Source organism: Psammomys obesus, unplaced genomic scaffold (assembly GCF_907164565.1).
Source record: "Psammomys obesus unplaced genomic scaffold, mPsaObe1.curated_primary_1811, whole genome shotgun sequence".
Classification (NCBI taxonomy): Eukaryota; Metazoa; Chordata; class Mammalia; order Rodentia; family Muridae; genus Psammomys; species Psammomys obesus.
In genome coordinates this window covers 27,940,109-27,957,754 of record NW_026593286.1, presented here as the reverse complement: position 1 = coordinate 27,957,754, position 17,646 = coordinate 27,940,109, and the positions used below count along the sequence as shown (strand labels likewise).

General features: G+C 45.5%; 1 protein-coding gene across 1 annotated transcript in view; it reads left to right on the top strand.

Moving 5' to 3' along the window:
• The window catches only part of Pard3b (par-3 family cell polarity regulator beta), a 517,239-nt gene that overhangs the window by 461,660 nt on the left and 37,933 nt on the right, over nucleotides 1-17,646 (top strand). Inside the window, exon 20 of the mRNA XM_055616796.1 lies at nucleotides 3,364-3,443. Within this exon, the coding sequence (XP_055472771.1) occupies nucleotides 3,364-3,443 (80 nt within the window). The remainder of the gene's footprint in view (nucleotides 1-3,363; nucleotides 3,444-17,646) is intronic.

The window sequence follows — 17,646 nt, the reverse complement described above, 5'->3', positions numbered from 1 at the left end:
CACACACACACACACACACACACACACACACACACACACACACACACAGAGCATGCATTTCAGGAGCCAGGGAGATGGTTCAGCGAATAAAGTGCTTGCAAGAGAGTGCAAACCCAACTCCCAGAACCCATGTAAGAGAGAAGCCAGGTATGACACACGCTTGCCCCAGAGACAGCGAGGCAGTTACAGAAGACTCTCTGAAGATCACTTGCCAGCCAGCCTACAGTCTACTTGGTAAGGCCCAGACCTTTAAGAGACCCTGTTTGTTTTTAAAGGGGGAAGGGGGGGACAGGGTGCCACAGGCACTCCACAAACCACAGTGCAGCACCAACAGCTGTGGTATCAGACCCAGGAGTTTCTAGTAAAAAAAGCACACTTTTTTATGCTCTGTTTCTGCCTTCCCCAGATCCTGACAGCCCTGAAAACAGTGCTGCTGCTGCTGCATGCTTGTTCTTTCATTTAGAATGTCTCCAATTGCTCCTCCTTCATTCTTGTCCCCCAGAAAAAAACTCCTCATTCATATTCAGTCGTAGATGAAGCATCACCACCCCTCTGAAGCTGTCTTCAGCTCGCCCAGGTGCTGCCTCCTTCCCCAGACTTCCACTCTAGCATGACGTCATCGAGGCATAATTGTTTGCAGGTCTGCCTCCTCAAGAGCGAGGGCTGCAGTTCTCCGTCACTTGGGATATACTGCCTCGTGTGTATTGGGATACAGGAGGTGCTGGGTGATTGCTAACCGCTTGGCTGCCTTGTACAGAGCTGCAGTGTCAAGAGAGAGGCACAGAGAGAGATGCCCAATTGCTGAGGAACAGAATAATCTTTGATGTGCAAACGTCCTGCCTGTCTTCTGAAATCAGGCCACACGTCTGCCTCTTTCCTGAGGCTTTCCTTCACACCTTCAGTTCCCATCTGTGCTACACATGGTAGCACCCTGGATGGTACTCCATCACATATCTTCACTACATTCCTAATGCTTGTTTTCCCAACAAGACAGAAAGGTTGTTGAGGATGAGGGTTGTGTTACACTTCCTTGAGCCTAATGTGCTTGTTAGGGAGCTCCCTGAATAGCAACAGGCAAGGGGTAGTGCTCTCGGCATCACCACTGTATGGACAGCTATCCTCATGAGGGCAGCCCCACTCTGACGGCCATGTCAGAAGTATTAAATTGTAGCTTTAAGGTAAACAATGATTTGTGAATGTCTTGAGCCATGCTAGGATTCATAAGCATGGTGTTTCCCCAACATCCATCATTAATATTCTTGAACCCAGCACTGGTATTAACACGAATCCACCAAAAAGTAAACAAACCAGTTACGGGTATGGTGATGGAGACCTGAAATCCAAGCACTGAGGTGGTCCAGATATTCAAGGCCATCCTGAACTACGTAGTGAGACCCCGTCTCAGAGCACAAAGCAAAACCCACAGACAGGAGTAGCTAGGGAATCCTAATTCTACCTTTCACTTATTTTTCCTTGTTGTACATGTGTGCCGTATGCCTTTCACCACCCTTGTCCCTGGTCTGTTTGGAAACTCAGTAATGCTGAGCATTCAATCTCTTAGTCTTAGAACTCTAGCGGGTTATTTTAAGGAAGAGGAGGATGAAGGAAGAGAGGTGGGGAAGAGGAGAGGGAGGGAGGAAGGAGAAATAAGGAAGGTGGGAGGGGGTCGTGTTGCCAGGACACAGAGGGAGCTGGAGGAGGGACATGGGAGTGGTTATGATTGTAACCTTATGGAAATCTTAAAGAAAAACAACTTCACCACTTCTGTTCCACGTACTGCTGGAATGAAGCACAGGCGCTGAAAGGCCTCATGCGATAACTAGATAGCAGAAATAGTTTTATTCCGGCCGCCTGTGCAGATTTGCTTTGAAGAATCTCTCCCCGCAATACCCCACCAGCGGTACCTGGGGGCACACAAACACCTGCCTAAGGTGGGCTGGCAGAGATGCATAGAAAGCTAAGACTCCTGGCAAGAAGGAAGTGATGTCAGTTGTTGAACACTACTTAGGAAGGTTTCCACTGATGACTTTGTCACCGTTGTTTCCTGTTTTTCCCGCAACCTCTCCTCCTCTCTACTCGGTTCTCAGAGTAGAAGGTTTTGTTTACCCAGGTCCCCCGTGTGAAAGCCACCCTAGCATAAAAGCGAGCACACGAGTGACCCGCAACAGCGTATGTGCTCACACGAGTAAGACCCCAGCCACTGGGCGAGTGCTTCCGCCTTGCTTCTTGTATGTCCACCTGCTGACTGGAGTGGTGGGTACGGAAGGATGAGGTAGAAGGGTCTTTGCATGCAGCAATCCAATACAGTATGGGGCACCTACTGCGCCCAGGCACTTCAGGAACTCGGAGGCTGAGGGGAAATGGTCCCAGAGAGGTGAAGAGGTAAACACAGGAAGAGAGCCGTCCTACAAAGACTGTGTCACCTGGAAATCAATTCATAGATTCCAAGTGTGTTCATAAGGGAGAGAACCAGATGAAGTTCGGGATGTCAGGGAGGGCTCTAGAGGTGCCATACAGTACACATTTAGTTAAAATCAATCCCTGTTCGTGAAGAAAAGCTCACATTGCTTTTAAAAACGCACAGCGAAGGGGCCCAACAAGAAGGCTCAGGACAATAGGCTCTTGCTGTCAAACCCGGGTTCAATCTCCAGAACGCAGGAGTGAAAGAAGAGAGCAGACTCCTGCAAATTCCTCTCCCCCTCCCCCCCTGACCTCTACGCATGCAGCACAGCATGGGCACACACGCATCCAAGAGGAGTCCCTGACGATACACTGACCGAATGTGATGTGGCAGCTGCGATCCTGGGGACAGAAAGAACGTTCAATGAAAATATAAATAAATAACCTTCGAACTTTAGTTGATAGCAATAGACCAGTATTGATTGGTTTGTTGTAAGAAATGTACCATCCTAAAATAAGAGGACAGTAGCCAGTTAGCTAGGCATAGGATATTAGGAAACTCACTATACCCTTGGCTCGGTTTTTCTAGAATTCTAAATCTGTCCTAAAAAAAAAAAAAACAAAACAAAAAAAACAAAAAACAAAAAAAAGCATCAATTTTGCAAAAAAGAGAGAGAGAGAGAGAGAGAGAGAACATGTGGTGTAGAATACTCCTGGCAACAGAAAGGGGAAAGAGTTGACTTGACAGTGACCCTCTTTGAAAGAAGGGACTGTTGTTAAGCGCCATGTTAGTAGCTCGATCGTCAGTGCCTGTAGCAATGTTGGGTGCTCGCTTGCTTTCCCCGGGCTGAATTTTTGGCAGGCGGCTGCAGCTTTTGTACACTGATTATCATTTCGAGATGCATTGTCAGTAAAACAGGGTGTAGAATGGATCTCCAGCTCTAATTACTTTTCTCTCCACAGGTGTCTGGAAAGGGTCCAGATGGGAGCTCACACAACCTTCGCTCTGAGGGGATGGAGCGTCAGTATGCATCCTTACCCAGGTAGGATGTAGAGGGGTCTCCCATCCCCAGGTCACCCACAAATGAAGCCTTTGGAGATATCTGTGTGAATTAGAAATCTGGCTTTTGAGATGGGGAATGTTAGAGTCTTGCCTTATGGCCCTGCTGCCATCTTCACAACTGTGCTAATAATTGAAACACTTGTGGGTTATTTTTTAAGGGGAGAAAAATAGTATATCATTGCAATTGAACATGTCAGTAAGAATATTGGCTTCTGAATGGAAATCCTAAGCCATTGCTATAAAAATGGTATTGAACATCCTGCGCCAAGCTTAGAGACAATAACATAGTAAATCCTGCATCCGAGAAGTTTCCCGAGAGAAAGGGCAGGCCAGCCCTAACCTTGGAGCTTCAGGTTGGTATTGAAAAGAGGGAGAGAAACATGAGCCTGAAAGGTGGTTGTAGAATCTGACTGTGTCCTTGAGGCAGTAAAAAAATTTTGCTAAGAGGCACAGACAAGTGGGGGGATAGAAAGAATTTCGTGGGAAAAGTTGGCTTGGCCAAACTGACCTAACTTGATCCCCTTCTGCTGTAAGGAGACACCCCTGAAAAAGGAGATACAACTCACAAAGGTGGGGGCTGTTACCTGAGAGGTGTGGAGTCCAGTCTTGTTAGTCCGCAATCAGGAGCGCATGACAAAGAGGGGACCTTTCCAAGATGACTTACAGCCAGCTTCCCTGGGAGTTGGATAAGTTGAGAGTGTGAGAATTTGTGAGTTCCAAAAGAAACAAAGAAAGGTGAATGCCAGCCACCAGCCTGATGTAACTGAGTATCACCTCAGAAAGGGCAGGTGAGGCTTTATTGCCATCAGAGCTGAGCCACTGAGTGGTATGCGGGCTCTACTCCTGCAGGTGAAGTGACAAAAATGATAGCCTGAATTTCTTATCAACCACAGCTGAGGTGACCATTTACTCTTAGGAAACATATGTATGGACAGATGGCTCAACATTTAAAATGCCTGCTATGCAGGATTGAGGACTGGAGTTCAGATCCCCCAATACCAGGTAAATGGCTCTGGTTCAACTGAGAAAACCTGCCTGAAGGAGTTAAGATGGAGTTGAAGGAAGAAAGAATACTGATGTCAGCTTTAGCCTTCCACACCCAAATACACAGATGTGCACGTACCCAGGCCAGTACACACACACACACACACACACACACACACACCTCATACACATGTACACCACACAAACATATGAAAAAAAAATGTGTCAATTTTCAAACACTGATAAAGCTTTATCTTTAGCAAGGCACCGATTTTTAACATTTTCCCTGGTGTGATACAGGAAGTCCAGGCTTTAAAAGCTTTGATGCAGCTGTATCTTATATATCTCCTGTTTCCTTTATATGTTATCATGTAAGGGTTTTTTTCTCCTTTTTTTTTTTCATTCCTCATCTATGATTAGTTTCCTGCCCCTATTTTTTTCCCCTGGCTTAGCATTTTCTTTTCATTTTGAAAAATGGAGTCATTTCCAAAATTCATTTGAAATATAAGGTTTCCGGCTTTCAGTGTTGAAGTATATGGAAATTGTGGTTAAGGCAAAGAAGGAGTAGATTCTAAGGGGAAATGAGAGGATGGGGGGGACAAGGAAAAAATCATTTTAATGTCTTCCTGGTTGGCTTGCATCCTGAGTTTAAGGACTATCGTTTGTATGTGTGTGTGTTCAAATCAACACCACAGAAATAATGTTTAAACTTCTATAAATCTCACTCATTTATTAATTCCCCTGTCCTAGTTGTCACCTGCCGAGTAGAGAGGGCCCTGAGGATATGGAATAGTAGACATCATCCCAGTCTGTCCTTGGGATCCTGTTTGGTTAAGGGGACAAGCAGGAGGCCTTTTCTGCTCATGATGAAATACTCACAGTAGTGACTATTAAGACAAAGGCCTCTAGGTTTCCAATTCCTGTTTATTTTCCCTAATTAGCCCTGAAATGCCCAATCATGGCTGACTCCAAACAAGTGTGTTTAGGAATAAACACTGCAGAAGGAGTTTTGTGGAAAAAGACAGTGTGTGGGTGCCATTTGCGGCTCAGGGGCTATCAACACAATGTATGAATTGGCAAAAACCCTGACAGCTCTGGGATTTCAGTGTGGCCGAAAGGAAGGCATCTTCCACTGAAAATAATGCTGGCAACAAGCCCCTTCCCACACACAATGGCAGGAATGATTAGCTGCACGTGCAGTCAGACCCCAATGGCAGACTCACGTAGCCATGACAGAGCTCAGATAGATGCGTGAATGTTCCTGGACACCAGGATTTTAGCGAGGAACGAGCACACACACGGGGGCCTGCGTTTGCCTGTGAGAAGCAGAGGTGCTGAGACGCCTGCCCTGCTGGCCCCCGAGGTGTGTAGATCCAGTTCTGCTCAGAGCTGGTGAAAGTGACTTGGTCTCCAACCCTGCCTAGGGGGTCTCCTGTCCTCTTAACTGAATCACACCAGCTCACCGCTCCCTGCCAGGGGTGAGTGAAGAAAAGCTCCTCTTTATCACAAGGGCAGGGAGAGTTTAAATATTCATGGAGTTAAATTTTTAATTAAAGCTAGGACTAGGTCTGTCTATAGAAAGTCACTGGCCATCCTTACCCAGCATTTAGCCTGCCACTGGCTGACTTGGCTCCTAGGTCGTTCATTGAGATGTCAGAAGAGTTTCTAGAGCGAAATCAGTAGCCTTGACTTATGTGTCAAATTTGGAAGCACGAATAGAAAATGCATCCTCAACTAGGGGCTCATTCCTAAGCTTTTGGGGAACTCCATCATCTTTAAAGCAAGCCCAAGCAGGCGCCTGTCAAGCTAAATGACACCACACGAAAATAAAGCAGAGCCCTGGCTAGTGCAGGCACAGACGATTCCTAGCACTGGGTAGTTAGGAGCTCGCCTGAGGCTAGGGGCTAAGCAATGTTAAGTGTTATTGTTAAGCAATGTTAAATCTTCTGCCTCCAAAGGAAAATGACTTTATTTCTTTCCTCCTGAGGCTGCCGCTTCTGGTTGGCTTGTAATACAACCTCATTAGCAAACCTCAGGCCTTGTCTGGGGCCAGTCTCACCAGCCTCTGCAGCCCCGGATTTTCTTTGGTAGTAAACAATGAAATCAGCATCCCCTTAGTCTTGTCTGACACAAATTATTACTCACCTACACACTACAGGTAAGTGTGGCTGGCTGTTTTCTGGGCTGTTATAACGAGAGAATGCCAAGATGCATATTGCCACTAAGGGCTTCTTTTCCATTGTGGCCTACCAGCCCTTTCCAATTCTCCCAGGCTCCCTTCTTATTTCACAAGCCCTTCAGCTATGGGCTCTCTGTTCACCCATCTCCCAAACCTCTATCATTCACCTGACCCAATCCCGGCCCCCTGGGATCCCATTATCCTATTCTCTACAGATGGCTCAGTGCATCAGCACAGGATGTTGTTCTCCCAGGTTTATAATCAAGCTCGAGGTCCTAAGGAATGAGCGAGACACACTGCATCTCATCTGTGGTCCCGTGCGCACGGAAGGTGGCTGAAGAAACTCATAAAACCGCTTTTATCAGTTCCATTCCAAACTTCACTTTAGGCAGCACCAGCTGGGCCCCTGCTCCTGGCCAGCATTCCTCTTAATCACATGGTCAGCTCCCTGGACTCTCCCAGAGTGGATGTTCAGGCCCTGTTCTACCGAGTTGACTAAACATTCCCAAGCCGGGTCTCTAGAGATGACCTCATTTCCCTTCCGTTAGGATCCCAAGGCCTCTGGCACTAGCCCTCAAGTTCTGCTCCTGCATCTCAGCCTGTTGTCTTCTCTAACACACACTTCCCAAAGGGAACGGGTAGGGGCCAAGCTTGGAGCCGGGCCACACGTATAGCCCCGGCTTCATCCCTTACCACCTGTGTGGCCTTGGCTAGTGATCCCACTGCTCCAGGATCTGCTTCTTCATCTACAAATTGGGGGTGACAGCAGGGTCTGCATCCAGTGATGTCAGGGTAAGGATCAAATGTATGACAGTAATGCAATCAGTGAATCAGCCTGACATACTTGAGGGAGTCTTTTTTTTTTTCAGTTCGTATTTATTTGATCCATGGGGATGACATTTTCCTCTCTATAATGAAACAAGCTCATTCTCACTGGTGTCTCTGGAACCTGAGAACACGGATTTTTCTTTTCTGGGCCGCATCTCTCTAAGCAGAACCCTCTCCGGGCTTTCTTCCCCTTGTCTGTGTTGGTAAATGCAGAGGCCCACCTGCACAGCTTGCTGTATGTCCCTTGCATCCTGTGGGAAATGCTAGCTGAACACCTGCATGTAGATATGCGGAGGGTCCTAATGCAGAAGGCATGGGCTGACCCTGGGCGAAGTCCAGGGGTCCAGATGATGGAAAGCAAGATAGCACCGCAAACTACTAGGCTCTAGGCAGTAATCTGTGCTAACAAACAGTCTAGGGGACCGTGGTTCTCTTAGCTAGGGGATCCATAGAACAGATGCACAGTGTTGACTTGGACCTAAACTAAAGCACAGGGCCACTGTCCAGCAAGACAGGTCTAGGATCCTACCCAGGGCAGAACACTAAACATGGAGCTCTAGTTGCTATAGCAGACAGTATGAAAGGCGGCACCCTTTTCCCTCCTGAGAGGAGCCCCAAATATATTGCCTAGATCTGGGCACTGCTGGCTCAGGGCAGGGATGACAAACATGCCGCTCTAGGGCATATAGCTAGGGAGGACAGGAATACCTCCATGAACTTGACTTTTGTACCCAACCTATAAATAAATATTGGCTCTTTTTCTACAGGACACGCGCCCCTCCCCACCCCCCACTACAGGCTTCTGACCTTACCCTAGTGCTGCCACCTTGTACCACTTACAGCTGCTTCCCTGGTGTAAATTCTCCCTTCTATCCTGAAGGATTCGATTCTCATCATTGTAATGAAGAAGCCAGTGGAATAGGAAACCTCCACACCTGTCTTTTGCTGAGACCCCAGTCACAATCACCTGCTTCTCACACCCCTGTTTTCAGCTCAGGGACACCTCAGGGTCTCCCCAACCCTTCTGACTCTCCCCCATCTCCTTCCCTTTATCTTCCATAACGTTTGTTTGTGACCTCTGCGGTACCACCCGAAACACTGAATTGCATCAGTTCTTCGCTGCTGTGTCTGCTCTCATTGGACTAAAATTCCTAGAAGTAGGAACTTTGCCTTATACTCACTACTACTCACACCCATCACTACATGCAGGACCACACATCCAGTGGTCCCTTACTCCACTCGTATAAAGATGAGCATACGTTTGTTTTCATTCAAGTAATTTAGGGGAGAGAGATTCCCCAGAGCCTTCTTGACAGTCTGTCTTAAGACTGTTTTCCAATAGAGTAAAGATTTCTCCATGAGAACGTCTCTTTTCCTTGGAATCAATACAAGTCCAGACTTCTGAACAGTTAACCCTTCGTAGCATTCACTGCGTGCCCAGTACCTTTCTAAACATTTTGCATGTGCTGGCTGACTGAATCCTCACCTCTACCCCTTTGCTGCAAGAGTAGCCCTGCTCTTCTGGTCAGAGAGAAGCGCTCTGGGATAAGGAGAGTAACTTGCCGGAGTTCAAGGAGGTGACAGAGCTGGGACTTGAACCCGAGACATGTGCCTGCCAGTCTGGGGAGTTAACCACTGGAGCTCAGTTTTCCTGGCCCTGAGTCAGATCCCCACACTGTAGTTAGAGTACTCCCTGATATTATTTTATCATCTGTCTCGCTTCCTCACTTAACTGTAAGGGCCTTTGAGGACAGGGACGGTGTCTTATTCGTCTTCGTATGTGACACAGAACGTTACTAATATACAGGTTAAGTAAAGCCTTTCAACCATCTCTGTACTGCTGTCATAAAATCAATTCCTTCCCCCTTCCTGTGGGCCCTTCATTTGAAATATGAACAGTTTAATGTGTAATTGCTAGATGAACATTAAGCAATATACCTTACCTACCAGAAAAAAGAGAAACCTGTTTTGTTAGAACGCTCCTGAGACTCGAAAAAGCGATGTCTGCAAATTGATACTTGGTTTCTTCAAGATTAAGAATAATATCTTCTCAAAAGGAAAAAAAGATTACACAAAACCTTTTGGCAGAACGCTGCAAGGAGAGCACTCTCACAGAGGAAAAGAACCTTTTCCTAGGACCAATGAATGACCGCTCCAGTCACGTTTGGCTTCCGGTCCTGATGTCGCGCTAGCCCTCACAACATATGTTATTTGGGAGAAAAGCCCATCTCCAAACATCTCACACAGCTTTCAGTTTGGCTGTGTTTTGGGGAACAACCTACTTAGAGCTGATTTTGGACCAAACAGGCAAGTTTAGAAGGAGGAAACAGCTTATGCTTTCTCCCTGAGAACCCAAAATAAATTCGTTTCTAAGTATGTGCCCAGTGTTTTCAGATTGGATATGATTATATTCCAATCGAAAGAGCCCTCCATGTTCTACTGTCAGATTCCCGTCAGCTCCTTTGGTTGGTTTCAGCTTTCTTGCCTGTGTTTGCCTTTGTCTGTCCTCGGAAAGTCCCCAGCCCCAGGTCATGGCTGGCTCTGCGGCCTCTGTTCACTGTGTTCTATTATCCTGGCAGCATTTTATCTAGGCAGCCTCTAGGTCCCTCGCTGTCATGTTCCTCCCCCCCCCGCATTGAAAGGCTCTACTTTACAGGCTCTTCTGTCTTCTTCTCTACTTGGCTTCTGTTCTGCTCTGCTCACTGCTTTTGAACTCTTTGCCAAACTGGTTTATCTACAGCATTTGCGATAAAGATTGTGCTGACACACACTAAGGGTCTTCAGCTGAAGATAATCGAACCCAATGATTCAATGAAAACTTGAGCAATCAGAACAGCAGGGACATATGCAAGGCAGGGGTTGCTCATGTGGGTTTCCAAGATCCATAGCCGGCTACCTTTCAACCCATGCCAGCTCGTCAAATAACATGAAGTCCTGGTGGATATGGACCACTCCGAGCAGTCATGACAGTAGATGGGATGTTCTAAGAGAATCTGAGGCCCATTCTGCTAAAAGACTACTTCCCTGAAAGCCTTAATCAGACACTGTGGTGAACCGTGGCGCTTCTCCTGACACCTTTCTCACCACGGACGACTTTGTCTGAATGAGCTTCCTCTAAACCAGAGGCCTGCCAGCTGTGACTGCAACTACAGCCCTGTCCGCAGAAATGCCAAGACACTACAAAAACCTAGATCGATCAAATCTTGCACATCTGCCTTTGACAGAGTTTGGTGGGTTCTTTTGGAAATCGGTGGAATCTTCTTTACCCCATTCCACCCCCAGCCTGAGCTCCCTCATCCTTTCTCCCCAAGGTTTTGAAAATCTGGTCTCTGGTCTCCCTCCCCTAGTGGAGTGAATGGCCTGTTTGAATGACCTTTGACACCTCCTCAGTTTTAATGCTGAGGACAAAAATGATGAATGAGCAGCAATTTAATTCTTTGTGAGATGACTACGCGCCCAGTGTCAACTCAAACTTCCTGAAAATGCAAAAAGCCCTAGCATGGAGTGTCGCTTTAAGGTGCCAAACAGCTGAGATCAAGGGTTAATGCTACTGCCATATCATTTTTATGTCACTTAGTTCCTCAGATAAAAGTCCATTTTAATCAAACTTTTCATCATTTCCTCATAGGCAATATATCCTTGATGCCAGTTAGAGTATTTGATATTAATTATTCAGTCGAAGGCCTCCATTATGAGTTTAGTTCGAATATTTGTGATTTAAAACATGTTAAGACCCATTACATTACTGATGTCCCCAAAGTAATTTTAACTGAATCTTGGTGGGCCATATATTAAATTCCATACTTTCTTTCCTTTTTTTTTTTTTTTAAACTTTTTGTCTCATTTTCCATAGCAAATTCTAAACTGTTGCATAGTTGTTTGCCAAGTCCTTTTTCTAGGGGAAGAGTATATGCCTGTAATTTCAAGCGTGCCAAATCTGACATTACCTTGAACTTAAAATATGCTAAGCTTGGTAATCTGTCTTCTGTGTTTTCCCTCTTACACATATTTAAAGGGGTGTTGCTAGCATTCACTTCCCACTTTTCCAGCCAATAATAAGGAAGGTAGTTTTTGTGCCTAGGCATCTGCTTAATGTAGACTGCTGCTCTCTCATTTCCCATATTCCTTGGTAATTCTTGATGTTTTTCTGTTTTATTACCATCTCACCATCTGCCTCCAGAGGCTCATCACCTTGGAATTATGGTGGTGATTTTCTTAACAGTACTGTACTGTTCTGTACAATGTATGTGCTCTCAATCTACAGCCACCCTCTCCCTGGTTGTTAGAGACTGCCAACTGTTTGCTACTGGACTGTGGCTCAGGTTCCTAGGTTTGCTTTGTACAGGCATCCTTGTGTTAACTTACTGCATTCAGACCATTAATTCATCCTTGTATCTGATGCAAGTATTTTGCTGTCTGTGCCTCTTGATTGTTTTAGATGACACAACATCACTACCACATGTAAACTGCCTGGGAAAAACATTTGTGCCTTAGCACATGTGTGACTATAATCTATTCTATAGGACAGTAAAACCAGTAGGCATATTTTTCCTCTTCATATGCCTATATCCACATGAAATTATTTCAAGAGATACCATGTCTCGTCTTGAGCTAGTTGATGATATTTTAAAATAAAACCAAACCATAAGCAATGGAAAGCAGGGTAGGGGTGGGTATGTGAAATGTCTCAAATACTAGTAATGCATCTGTGTGCTTTCACATGCGTGATCTTATTCTACCCTCCCCAGATAGCATTCGTCATTGCCATGCTCTTTCAGTTAATAATTACAAAGCCTTCTTCAAAATGGCAAAAGCAGGACCAGAATCCAAACTCAGCTCTTTCTGCTTTCCAAGGCCTTTTTCATTTCTTTTTCCTATACCACTAGTTCGAATCTCAGTTGGTTAGAACATCATGCCTTCTTTTTTTCTTGAGTGTGGCTTTGTCTATAGAATGGATGGTATCTTGGGTCTTTTTAAAAAGTGTGTCCATGAGTTGGGCTGTAGCTAAGTGATAGCCTAAAAAAACAAATAAACAAACAAACAAAAAACACTTGGGGCCATGAGTTTAATCCAGAGCACAGGCCTGCGCCAAATACACCCCCATTCATTTTAACATCTTTCCAAAGAAAATGGAAAATGCTGAAACCTGCAGGCTATGAAAAACTAACAAAATATAAAACAATTATTAAAGTGTGTATGAGGAGAAAAAGGGATTATTTTTTAGACCCTGAATTGACATAACTTTTATTCTTATATTCCTATGATAAGCTTTCCCCAAGGAAAACCGACTCAACCACACCTTCCTTCTTAATAATTAAACTGTTCCTATTGGGATCCAATACTGAGATGCGATGTCTCTGGCCGTACACAACCTACATGATGAGGGCAGACTTCCCAAACCCCTGACTTCACTTTGCAACACTCTTCTACATTGGGACTTGAAATAGAACATGAGAGAAGGAGCCAGTATTTGATGAATATCTATTATGTTCTAACTAAAGTGGTAGTTGCTTTAAACACATTGCTCCATCCATTTCTTATAATATCCTGCTGTTTGGATGAATAAAAAGAGACTTAGGGATGCAAAGGAATATGGCCAAGATTGTGGGCCTCGTCAGTCTACTTCTTTCTACCTCTTAGAGCTCTGGTCACTGCACCATGTCAAGGAGTCTCGTCCTAGCCTCCCTGAAAACAGTTTGGGGAGACGCATTCCATAAGCATCCACAATGAGACAGCCCTCCCGGTACTGAGTCTGCCCTAACCTACCACAATATGTAACTTGGGGACATTAACAGGAACAGGTCCCTGGTAGGTTATACAGGCAGACACCATGAACCATGGAGCCCCTTTAGCAGACAGACATGGTTGAACACCCATCTCTTCCTGCTTAATTAGCTTTCACTGCACTTTTTAAAAGACTGCCTCTGTGTTCTGCAAAGTGGTTAAAAGTATGTGAAATCAGTTGGTTCTACTTTAGCAACTCTTGTAGCCAATTCTTGATCAAGAGAATTCTTGATCCTTTTAGGGTATGGTTCTGGCAGATCCTTGAAAGGACATGGCTGAGACGCAAGTACCAAATCACTGTGGAAGGTTTGCTTCAACTGACTCTGCTACTTCAAATCCAGGGAAGGGGGAATTGGCAGTGAATTGCCATGGCAGTGCCACACAAGCCCATCTGTGCCCTTGTTCTCATGTGGCACAGGCCCCACGACCTCAGTCATTATGCCGGGAAAACACCTTGGTTGAACGCCATCATTTCCAGCAAAGGCAAACATTTGTATTACAAATGGTAAAGGGGTTGGTACAAAAAGAGCAGCTTCCAGAATGTGCTCTGGCTTATATTCCAAGTCTTCAATTAGGCCTAGACAGAAGTGGCTGTGGCTTGTCCCAACAGAGCATTGTCCTGCGCCACAATTAGTGCAACTGACCCTTGTGGTTGATTGCGGAATGGCATGTTAAGTAGGTGGGAACCTGGCAATTCTCATTGGCCATGCTCCACCAACAGGATGCACTGAGGCATCATTACTCCCCTTGGAAGTAGACAGGGTGGTGACTGCTCAGATAAGGTTTTCTGCCTGCTAATTGCCAGCATACAGAGGAGGCAAATGCAGACCCACATCCAGAAATGATAGCGTCTGACAGCCTGCTTTTTACAAGAAACCAGAAGGAACTGTAATTGTTCTAGTGGAAGTTTAAGATGGAAAATAAGCACGTTGAGCTATTTTGAGAAGGCGTTTACTGCAGTGAAGTTCTTTTCCGGGAAACATTCGTGCAAATCCAGGAGGGAGTTTGTATCCAGCTTCTCCGGAGTTTCCATTCCTATGTTGGTGCCTTTGATGATTTAATGATCTGGATTATGTGGCAACCTTTTTCAATTCTTCTAACATCAAAATCAGGTCCATATAGAAGAGCAGATGGGCTGCCTGTCCTGTGGCCGACAAAAATGGGACGACTGCTGCAGGCTGCCCACAGACAAGTCGCCTACGTGAACACTTTCAGCAGCTTGGGTTCCTCAGTCCTGGTGGTCACTCTTTGCATGTCTAATTACAATAATCGTAATGATGATGATGATGATAACAGGAGGAGTAAGTCACTGGAACTATAATAATAATAACAGAAGGAAGTCACTGGAACTATCTGCACAGCTTCACCAGCCAAAATACATGAGCTAGGAAAGGTGCTGACCTCTCCCTGTGCCATCATCCAGCAGCTGTCATTGCCTACTTACTCACGTCCTAACTGTTCACTATTGTGAGAGGACCACAATAAACGCATTCACGTTCAAGCGGAGAAGAGAGTAACTGAAAAAATAATAAAACAGAAAATTGACACTCTGCCCAGTACTGTGTGGATATATATTCCAAATTTACATTATACATTATATATAAATATATGTTATACATATATATGTTATATCTCTATAAAATGTAAATTTGGACAATATGTATGTTACATATAAATATATATAAAAACGTAAATTTGGACAAAATCAAAGGAGGGAATTAGGCATGAGTTATGTTCCGAAGGAGGTTAAAGAGAAGAAATAGAACATGCCAGGCCATGACAACATGTTTTGTCACCTTGTGGTAGGAGAAGGCTTGACAAAAGGCTGAGAGAAGGCTATGTGTCTGGAAGAGAGATGGTGAGAACTGAGCGGGAGACGCAGAAGTCAGATTATGCGTAGGCAAGTGAGTGCTGTTTATATTTATTCAAAGATTAATTAGAAGCATCAGATGACTTTCAAGTAGCAGGACGGTAGACTCAAACGTTGCTGTGAAATCGTGTCTAGCTGCAGGGTGAGAAAAGTTTGGAGCAAGCTGGAGTGGATGCGGGAAGGGATTTACCGCAGTTTAGGGGAGAGATACCGGTGGTGCATATGAGGGTGGTGGTGCTGATATCGGGTCGCGAGAGGGTGGTGGGGAACCCTGACAGTGCAAGATGATGGATTACATGTGGGTGGGGGGATGTAAGTGCATGCAGGTGTCAAGAATAAATCTAGACCAAGCTGCTGGAAGGCAGTGCCACCCCTGGAGAGGCAGGATGCTAAGAGGGGATAAGGTTGTGGGAGGATCCTGAGTCTGGGCTGGAAGTTTGGAGGTTCTTTCATCTCCTCCTGTGCTGGAGGGAGGGCTTCACTTGGATATGAAGTACAGTGGCTGACCAAGGATGCTACACAATGTATATTCATGAAAAGTGAATATCCGCCAAGCCACACCAGGGAAGAATGGTACGATGAAGTACAGAACTCCTACCCAGGATGCACAAGAAGATGCAGGCAGATGATGTGGTTCCCAGAGGCCTGGCCTCCAGCCTGTGGCTATGACATGTCGTCACTGTTCATGTGGGCAGAAAGGCTTATATATCACTTTCTCTGTAATTTCATTCCGGAAATAATGTTTTTCTCAAGTAGAAGGACTTGATGACTTAATGTCATCTGGCATTCCGTGACTAAGCATTGCTCTGACCCCGTACGGCCTAAGCGTGAGGGTCAGAAGGAAGAGTGGTAATTATTTGGCTCTCTGCACTGTGCTTATAGAATTGAAGGTCCCTTGGGTGAAGGGCCACAAGTGTCCAACTCACGCTTAAAGTGGTTCCGAAAATAGCATTTCATCTATAGACTAAATGTATATGCGTCTTCCAGGGTATACAGAACGAGAGGGAGGAGGAGGATGGGGAAGAATGGGATAGAATGCATGATAATGTAAGGGGGGTGAAATATAAATGGTGGCTTGGGATGAAGGAGGCAGAGATCCTTGTACTACTATAACAACAACAACAAAAGGTAGAAATCCGCAAAAGTTTCCAGAACTTATTCGGAAGTTAAAAAGTTCTCATGGGTTAAGCTGGCTGCTCATTGAAAAGTACGCTCTGAGTCAGGGATCCGAGAGTGATCTTTATCTGTGAAAGTGAACCCAGGAAGCTTCAAACATAGCGAGGAAAGAAAAGGGAAGAGAGCACTTCAGGTGGGCTTGTCACTGTGTTCGGGCCTTCTGGAGTGGTACAGCTATAGCATCCCACCTGAGAGGCAAGAGTGTTGAGCTGTTTATCTTTCAAGTTCCATTAGCCATTGCCTAAGAGGTAGCAACTCCCCAAGGCCTCTGCCTGCCCAGTGCACGCATGCCTGGAATAGTATCTATGGCAGATGTAAAGTGCTGACTGAGATAATGGAGGGGCAGAGCCCTGCTGCTACAGAGAGCAAGCATTAGGTCCCAGAGTCAGAAGTGGCTTGATGTACTGATGGCCTCCCATGAAGGAAAATACATAGTCATGAAGTAACTTCAGGGTGGCCTGATATCTCCAGTTTATTTCTGAGGTCTCTATGGATTGGTGATGTCCTGTGCGGAACACACTGGATACTAATTTCATCAACAGAGCAGCCAGTGGTGGCAGTCCTGGGTGAAAGCGTTAGAGTTCTCTTTACTTCACTCACGTGAACAACTCATCAGAAGGATGCGAGGTCTTTGGCAAGTTCATCTTCTATTGAGTGCATGCCCAGGATGTCACTGAAATGGAGCTGCACCTCTGAGATGCTCCTGAGATTGCAGGGAGCCTAGAAAATGGAAATTTCGTTTGAAGTCACTTAACTCAAGCACACCCATTAATGAAGGATGGTGGTTTCCGTCTCTGTAGTGACTGTATTTAGCATTGTGGTTATAAATGTCCACACAGTATTGTTTTACATTGGTTTCAGCTGACATCTTTGCCATGGTTAAAAATGGTAGGTGGGCTGGGTGGCTATAAATGCACATAAGCAAATAATGCAAGACCTGAGTTCTATTCCCAGAACCCACATTAAAAGCCAGGTACCTCATTGCATCTTCACAAGGAAGACATGAACAGGAAGATCCATAGGGCTTGCTGGTCAGTCGGCCTACCCAGATCCAGATGACAAAAAGAGACCTTGTTGCCAGGCACAGCGCTGCACACCTGTAATCCCAGCGCTCAGGGAGGCAGAAGCAGTGAGTATCTGTGAGCTCAAGGCCAGCCTTTTCTACAAAGAGAGTCCAAGGCAGCCAAGGCTAGGCAGAGAAAACCTGTCTTGAAAAACAAACAAACAAATAAACAAAGAGACCTTGTGTCAAAAAGCAAGATGTATAACTCCTAAGGAACAACACCCAGGTTGTCTTCTGGTCACCATATTCTATCTCTCTCTCTCTCTCTCTCTCTCTCTCTCTCTCTCTCTCTCTCTCTC